The sequence below is a fragment of the Sceloporus undulatus genome, chromosome 2 (assembly GCF_019175285.1).
Source record: "Sceloporus undulatus isolate JIND9_A2432 ecotype Alabama chromosome 2, SceUnd_v1.1, whole genome shotgun sequence".
NCBI lineage: Eukaryota > Metazoa > Chordata > Lepidosauria > Squamata > Phrynosomatidae > Sceloporus > Sceloporus undulatus.
In genome coordinates, this window is record NC_056523.1 from 14,822,297 (window position 1) to 14,830,972 (window position 8,676).

Consider the following 8,676-nt stretch of genomic DNA (forward strand, 5'->3'; position numbering starts at 1 on the left):
ACCATAAATACGTGATTAATAAGTCGACCTCAGGTGTAAGTCGAGGGCAGGTTTTCGGGCCAAAATTATGGATTTTGATATGACCTGTGGACAACAAGGGGGTCGAACTTAGGGGTATATAACAAAGAATCTAAAGTAGATGAAGCAAAGGAAAACAATGCCAACGAATTTATACAATCCCAGAAGACATAACTGTGCTTACCCTAAAGGCTGGATTACGCTCTTGCCGTTCACTAGGAGATGGTTCCTTTTTAAAATAAGAGTTAAAGTACAGTACTTACATTGACCCATGGATAAGTCAGCTCAGTTTTTTTGGGTCAATTTATTGACTAAAATTTCTGGACTTATACGTGAGTATATGCAGTACAGATCCGTTCCAGACCCCCTCGCGAAAACAGAGTTTCACTTATATTCAAACCCCATTGCCTTTAATATAATTATGGTGGCAGGCCGTGGGAATGCGACCCATTCTTTCCCCCTCCGTTCATCCCTCGTGCATAAGTGAGGGACGTAAGTCTGAAGGCCTCAAGAACGGAGAGAGGACTGTATATTGGGAGAAAGGTTAATAATAATAATAGCAACTCGTGTCTACATAAATTGTTAGTCTTCAAGGTACCACAAGACTCCGTTTTCCCTCCTTTTAATGCCACAGAATGGTCACTTTACTTCTGTTCCCATTACTCTTGATGCAATAACAAGAAGGTCCTTGTCTGTTGCTAGACAACCAGTGCTTTCATGATGCTTCCTCACTGAGGTTTCCAGTTAACAAGGACAAGTTAACCCAGGCTTCCTTCTGTGCTTTTCACAGTAGCTTTGTCTGCAGAAATTGACAGGCCCTGTTTTGAACCTCACAGAGATATAATGACTACCACTTTCCAGTACAGATGTTGAGAACATATAACTGTCCAACTGTTACTGCACTTCAGGTCCCATCAGCTTGAGCCAGCATAGTCAATGGGAGCTGTAGTCCAAACATCTAGAGCAGCGGTTCCCAAACTTTGGTCCTCCAGGTGTTTTGTAATTCAACTCCTAGAAGCCAGCTTGACCCACAGCCAGAAGTACTGAGAGGTGAAGTCCAAAACTTCTGGAGGACCAAAGTTTGGGGTCCACTGATCTAGAGCAATATCCTCCCAACGTTTCACAGATGAAAACGGACATGTGTGGCCAAGCAACATCTGAATGTAATCAAGATGGTGAAAGTTATTAGTGAGGAGGAGAGGCTTCAGCAGTTTGCTTTTGCCTTAGCCTACTGGGAAAGGAAAGATTCTGTTTTATCCTCTCCTCCTTGCTGAGTTAATTGAGCATGAACTACTTTTGCATTTTGAACCCTGTTTGCAGCAACTGAAACTGGGACACTTTAAAAACAGCTGAAAAAACAGGATTAATTGGGCCAGTTGTGGAGTATGCTAGATTCAGGTCCCATGTTCCTTCCCATCACTGTGTTAATGCTTTCTGACACAATGCTAGTGTTAAAGGCTCATAGGCAAGGTCCAATTTAAAACTCTGAAGATCTTACTGGCCCAGAAGCAACAGGAAAATGTTGGAAGTGTGACAACAATCACATTCATACATGTTGCTCCATCCTTCTCTGAAAAGATTATTTGCTTCCCAGATGAACAAAAAAAGCAGCAACGGCAGTGGAGTGGAGGCTTTTTGGAGGGGGTAGGAGTTTTTCACATGGGAGATCTTATGCAGAAAGTTCATAACATTGAGGCCTACCCTGGCCCTGACATGTTGCCAATGAATTAGACTGGTTCCTCCCAAGCAATTTTGCTTTTTTTCTGGCTAGGGATGATGGCGGTTCAGTCCAACACTTAAGGTGCATCTACACTGTAGAAATAATGCCCTTTGACACCACTTTTAAATGCTTTAGCTCCATCCTGTGGGATCCTGGGATTTGTAGTTTTACAAGGTCTTTAGCCTTCTCTATCAAAGAGTGTTGGTGCCTCACCAAACTCCAGATTCTAGCTCTTTGTAGGATGGAACCACAGCAGTTAAAGTAGTGTTGAACTGCATTATTTCTATAGTATAGATGCACCCATAGAAAGGGCATTAGCTTAGGGAAGCTATCATAGACTGGATTTTATCACTTTGGACTTGTTTCTGTCTGTTTTGGCTGGAAGCCATCTTGAGTGCCTCTCTATACAATGGAAAAATGAGGCAGGGATGTCATTAATAAAGCCTAACATTGCCTGCATGTGTATTTCCCAAGGTGCTACTTGGAGTCCAACTTCATTTATTGTTGATGATGGTTCCCTGGCAGATGGCCTCAACCTTGGAGCTGTGGTGGTGGATTGGGAAAAAGACATTGTGTTCTTGGTGTATACTCTCTGCGCTCACTACCACCAATGCACTACAGCCAGCACCATGATAATTCGCAGTCGTGATGATGGAGTCACATGGAGTGTCCCCCGGAACCTCTCAAAAGAAATTGGCACAACCATGTTTGCTCCTGGTCCAGGCTACGGCATCCAGGTGAGCACACACATACCAGACATAAAGGCAGTTTCTTTGGCCGTTTTTCTTACTCACTGTAGAAAGAGAGGAAGACCACACACCAAATGGCTAGACTCGATTAGGGAGGTCACAAACATGAACCTACAAGACTTAAGCAGAGCAGCAGAGAATGGGGCCGCTTGGAGATGTCTCATCCATAGAGTTCCCATGAGTCAGGACTAACTTGAGGGCAGTTAATAACAACAGTATGTGCCATAATTCTATGAGAGTGTCGGGAGGGAAAATACAAGATATAGTAATAGAAACAATGCTTACTTTTGTGACAATCTCAGCTGTCATTTATTAAAAGAGCAGCTTTCTAGCCCTCTTGTTATAGAGATGTAAAACAACATAGGAAAATTGTTGTTGTTGTTGTTGTGTGGCTTCATATCATTGCCAGCACCATCCAGAATGTTTTCATGAGTATCAAGAGTTTGGGCCATGTGTCATGTGAGCAAGATGTCACCAGAACAGGGTTAAAATGGGCCTTTTGGCTCATGCAGACAAGAGTACTCTTTTTTCTGTATGTGTGTGTGTTCTGTGCTTTCATATACTGTCCGACTTATGGCGACCCTAAGGCGACCGTGTCCTGGGGTTTTCTTGGCAAGATTGATTAGGAGGAGGTTTGCCCTTCCCTTCCTCAGGCTGAGAGAGTGTGACTTGCCCAAGGTCACCCAGTGCCAAGCAAGAATTGAACCCTGGTCTCCAGAGTCATAGTCCAACAAACCATTACACCACACTGCCTCCCTCTTCTCAGAATACTTTGGTGCTTTCTAAATAACCCAGCAAACTCCACATCCCAGGGTTCCATAAGATGGAGTCATGGCAATTAAAGCAATATGAAACTGCTGTAATTGTGCAGATGCCACAGAGGTGGCAGCAGTTGGAGAAGATCATCAATATCCTGCACAACTGCTCCCCCAACAACTAACAAAAAAGGAAAATTTTGCCAGCATATCTTTAGTAGTGGAACAACTTGACCAGCATGTTTTGCCATCACATTTGGGCTATTCTGCTGGCATATCATTCATGTTGATCACATATGGTAAGTTCAGCCATAAAACTCAAATATGGGATCACGCAGTTAGGTCTAATCTAATGAAATCCCAACTGGAGTAGACCCATTGAAGCAGTGGAACTTAAACAAATGTTGATTTGCCAAGTTCCTATTATTTCAGGTGGTCTGCTTTAGTTAGGACTAACAAGTGGATTTCTACACCTAAACACTCTTAAGGCACCAGAACCCATCTGATCTTGGAAAATAGTGTCAAGCCTAGTTAGTACTGAGGTGGGAGATCACCAGGGAATAGCAGATGCTGTAGACTTAAGGTTACCATAATTCTCTACTATAAACTGGGACAAAATGTAGGACGTAGGACAATTGCAGGATAAAATTTAGCTCAAAATGTAGGACATTTAAGGTCCTCAATTTTTCTTAAATGTCCTACATTTTGGGCTAAATTTTATCATACAATTGTCCTACATTTTGGTCTAAATTTTGTCCTACATTTTGTCCCGGTTTATAGTAGAGAATTATGGCAATCCTATGTAGAATGTATTTTAGATGAAGGAACTGGCAAAACCACCAGAAAATTCCTTACCTAATATAACCCTCTGAAATTCATGGGGTAGCCATAAGTCATCATACACAAAACAACAACTGGATTTTGGTCTTATAAAGCCCTGTTCATAGGGTACCTATAATGTGACTTGAAGACACATACACACATGTACACATGCGTACACATATTGCACTACTTCAGTTCACCAGAAATTATTATTGTGTGCCTTCAAGTCATTTCTGATTTATGGTGATCCCAAGGCGAACCTATCACAGGATTTTCTCAGGCTGTGAGTGTAGAAAAATTAATTACTTTTGCAGTGAATTAAACATTAAGATCTTTTCCCAAAAGAAAAGTCTTGAACTTTAAAAAAATTAAACAGAGCTAGGAGCTAACTGATGCTCCTAGGGAAAGAGTGTGGTGTGATGTGGTATTTGGAATGATTGAAACAGAACTGTGGAGACCTATGTTCAAATCCCTATTCAGCTATGCTGCCCAGTCACTTTCCCATAGTCACCAGCCTTCCAGAGTTTTTATGAGGAAGGAGTGAGGAAGGCTATGTATGGGTGGTGAAATGCTGCTCCTCTTTGCTGCACAACTGTGCAGCAGCATCCACATGTGGCTGCACAGATGCGCACGCAAAAAGGAGCCGCTTTAGGTGGCTCTTTTTTTTCGTCATCATAAGGGCTATGACACCACTTCTGCTGACAGGCATTTGTATGCAGCTGTGGCTCCCACTGTGTGGATGGGCGTGCGCACCTGTGACGTCACTACGGCTGGGCACGTCTGGACGCCCAGCCCTATCGAGCTGTAATATCGCCAAAATGTGCTCCTCTGTATCGGGCCTATGTCACCTTCAGATCCATGGAGGAAAGATATAAAAGCATTTAATTAGCTAGTGATCCAATTGGGGCAGGTACAGATTGAGTCTCCCTTATCAGAAGTGCTTTGGCTCATGTGCGTATCAGAAGTGCTTTGGATCAGGGTTTTTGATGGGGGGGGTGGATTTTGGAATACATGTATATGCATACATAATGATGTATATTGGAGATGGGGCCAAAGTCTAAACACAAAATTCATGTACACTCACAGCCTCAGAAAATCCTGTGATAGGTTCACCTTGGGATCACTGTATATATGAAATTATATACAAAATTCATTTACATTTCATATATACAGCATACGCTGAAAGCCATGTGCGCCAGTAGAAATAATGGCAGACACACCTATGGTGCACACATGCTGCCGTGAGCATGAACTCTATTGCTTCTAATGGGGATCAAGCATACACGAAATTTCTTTTACGCGGAGGGGTCTGGAATGGATCCCCCGCGTAAGAGAAGGGACCACTGTACCTTATACACATAGCCTGAAGGTAATTTTATACAGCCAGCCCTCAGTATACACAGATTCTGTATCCATGGATTCAAGCATCCATGGCTTGAAAATATTTTAAAAATAGATAAATTCCAAAAAGCAAAACTTGATTTCACCATTTTATATAAGGGACACCATTTCATAGTGCCATTGTATTTAATGGGACTTGAGCATCCACATATTTTGATATCCATGGGGGTGGGGGTACCAAGTACCTATTTCACAATATTTTAATAATTTTGTGCATGAAACAAAGTTTGTGTAAATTGTACCAGCAGAAAGCAAAGAAGTAATTATCTCAACCACACACGAAAAAGGTTTTTGTTTTGTTTTTAGCATTTTGGATTTTGAAATTCTGGGTAAGGGAGAGTCAACCTGAAAAGGCCATGTTCTTCACTTCATCACATAAGGCAAAGAGATTAGGAGGAGGCTGTTAGGTGAACAGAGAGCAGGGGCTATTCTGAAAGGGAGTATTCCTACAAGTGGATTTTTACAGGAAAAGAGACATTTCTGTGAGGGGAAAGGAGAGAAGGAATAAAACAGCACTGTGAGTCATACGATGTCAGTCTCATTTCTTCCTCATCACCTCTGGCTTTCAGAAACGTTATGAGCCGAAGAAGGGGCGTTTGATTGTCTGTGGCCATGGGACATTAACATGGGATGGGATCTCCTGCCTCCTCAGTGATGACCACGGCTTGACATGGCGATATGGGCAGCAACCCCTGCATGGGATCCCTTATGGCCAGGCAAAGCTTCCCAGTGATTTTAATCCTGATGAATGCCAGGTAGGTGTGATTGTGAAGGTGCACAATTAGTTAAATTAGAAACAGAAAGCACCTGTAAGGATAATTATACATAAATATGTGTATGAGTAGAAGTACTAAGAGCAGAGCACTTCATTACCCCTTCTGTTGGGCTGGCCCAGCTGTGAGATAAAGGGATACATCGACCTTAAACAACAAATGTTAGGGGGGTAAAGCATGGGTAGAGCTTTATATACGAGTCTGTGCCCACCCATTGCATTTTCCCTGTAGAAAAAATTGTAGAAGAAAAGCATAGAAGAAAATGTCTTCACATCAGCATTGAAATAAGATTCAGCTTCCAGTCTGCTTGGCTTGTGCATGTAAAATTAGAGAGGTGCCATCTGGCACTTTGCTTTAGGCAGCAAAACATTGTGAGTCATTTTGGGTACTTTTTCATGACTGGAAGGCTTCGGCTTCCTATAAGATTTCTTAGAACCTGAGTTTTCTTTCAGCAAATTTAAAAATTGATTTCTAGCCGTTACGATTCTAAACAAGGATTTAAAAAATAATAATCAAGGAACATGGTCCTGGCCAATTTACTCCAAAGTAAGTCTCATTAAATTCAGTGTGCAGAAACTGGCAGAATGAACAGCTCTACCAGCTTGCTCTTGCTGAACTACAGGGATGACAGAGGCAGGTAGCCCATCCACAACACCAGCAGTTGTGCAGCATGGACTAGGAAGCTAAAGGGTTGGAGCTGTGCCCAGTCTAAACAATGATTGCACTTCCTGATGAACAAGAAACTCAACAAATCTTGGAGCAGCATGAGATACTGTAAAATTCCACCAAGCTAAAGATACGTGTCCTCTCTCACTTTCCAAAAACAACTTTCAACTGCAGCCGTCCACTCCCAACATGGCTGTTGCCTCATTGGAGGAGGGAGGAGTGCCTAGCTCTGTTTTTGTCACTAGACACAAGGGAATTGTCATGTTGGGAGGAAACAGTTGTGGCTAAAAGTTCACGTTTGAAAGGTAAGGGAGGAGAGGCATCTTTGTTCTGCTCAACGGAATTTTAGAGTACAGCATGCCCACATCATATGTGGGTGCGCTATACATGGCTTTCAGCTTATGCTGAAGCTGTGTGCCAGAAGCAGCAATGGCTTGCGCACCCATAGTGTACACACCACGCCGTATACATGAGCCCCATTGTTTGCAATGGGGCTCAAGCATACGCAGTGTTTCCTTTATGCAGGGGTGGGTGGGTCTGGAACAGATTCCCATGTAAGGGAAGGGCCAACTGTATCTCATCCTGCTCTAAGATTTGTTAATTATTAAAGTTACAGGAGCTCCATCCCAGATCCAACCTGGCAATCCTAGCCCACATTCAATCCTTGACATTTTCAGTCTGGTTAAAAAGATCAGATAACATCTGATAGGAAAGATCTGCGTAATATCTGACAGGTGTTGACAGTAAGTAAGCAATATTGGGATGGATAGAAAGAGTTTGATTTGAGGTAAGGTAGCTTTCTATGTTTTTTCCTTTGGTCCAAAGACAGAGGTCAGGCTTACCTGAGCAGGTGGGTAGAACATGGCCTATAGTAGTTCATCTGTTCCCCTCCCCCTCCATTTTTTCTCTTTAAATAAAATTGCTAGAGATAACCTGAAATTTGGAGGAGGGGATCTTGAGTATCTTTTGAGAATGCCAGGCTTCATGTTCTGGAACTCCCTGCTGAAGGAAGCTGAGTTCACCCCCTCTCTATTGTCCGTCTACTAGCTTGCATAGACTTTTTTATTCAGGCATGCACTGTTGTGGAAGGAGCTGTTCTGTTGTGGAAGAAGATTTAAGTGCTTTGCTGATGATGATTCTATCTTTCTTGATTTTTTTAAATTGTTTGATTTTTATTAATAGGTTTGTATCTCAGTATTGTATATTTTATTTAATGCTTTATATAATTCTATATTTTATTATTGATAGCTGCCTTGAGCTCTTTGTTGGCAGGGAGGTGGAATATCCAAGAAATGAATAAATACAACATGGTTATATATTCTTGTTTCTGAAGAAATCCATTTTTTCTTCTTCCGTGTTCGAGCAGCTTCTATATGTTGAACTTCTTGGGGATACACAGTCTCCTAAGGCCACCTGTGTGTTATGTAATTGGTTCAAGGCAAAAGCAGAAACCTCATTAATTGTGCCTTAATGATTTACTTGTTCTTCTGGAAACCTGTGGCTTCTAGAAAGCATGAGAAGCTGGTGGTTAGGCAGACAGCAATTGGGAATTACCCAGGGTTGCATATGGGCTTTGAGGTATAAAAGGGATCAGAGTTGGCAAGTTTCCTCCTTTCTTCTATGCTTTATAGCTTGCTATTTTCTTATGGTGTTTATTCTTTTGGTCCTGGGATCCTACTCTCTGAGGCCTGTATTTCGGTATGTATCAACTAGGATTAGCCAAGATTTTTTCTTTTCTTTTCTTTTGCCTGCTTGTATTTTCCCCAGATTTT

At 42.1% G+C, this 8,676-nt stretch overlaps 1 protein-coding gene across 1 annotated transcript in view; it reads left to right on the forward strand.

The window, feature by feature from the left end:
• The window catches only part of NEU1 (neuraminidase 1), a 34,996-nt gene that overhangs the window by 23,708 nt on the left and 2,612 nt on the right, over window positions 1-8,676 (forward strand). Inside the window, exons 3-4 of the mRNA XM_042452356.1 lie at window positions 2,213-2,475; window positions 6,035-6,220. Coding sequence (XP_042308290.1) covers window positions 2,213-2,475; window positions 6,035-6,220 — 449 coding nt within the window. The remainder of the gene's footprint in view (window positions 1-2,212; window positions 2,476-6,034; window positions 6,221-8,676) is intronic.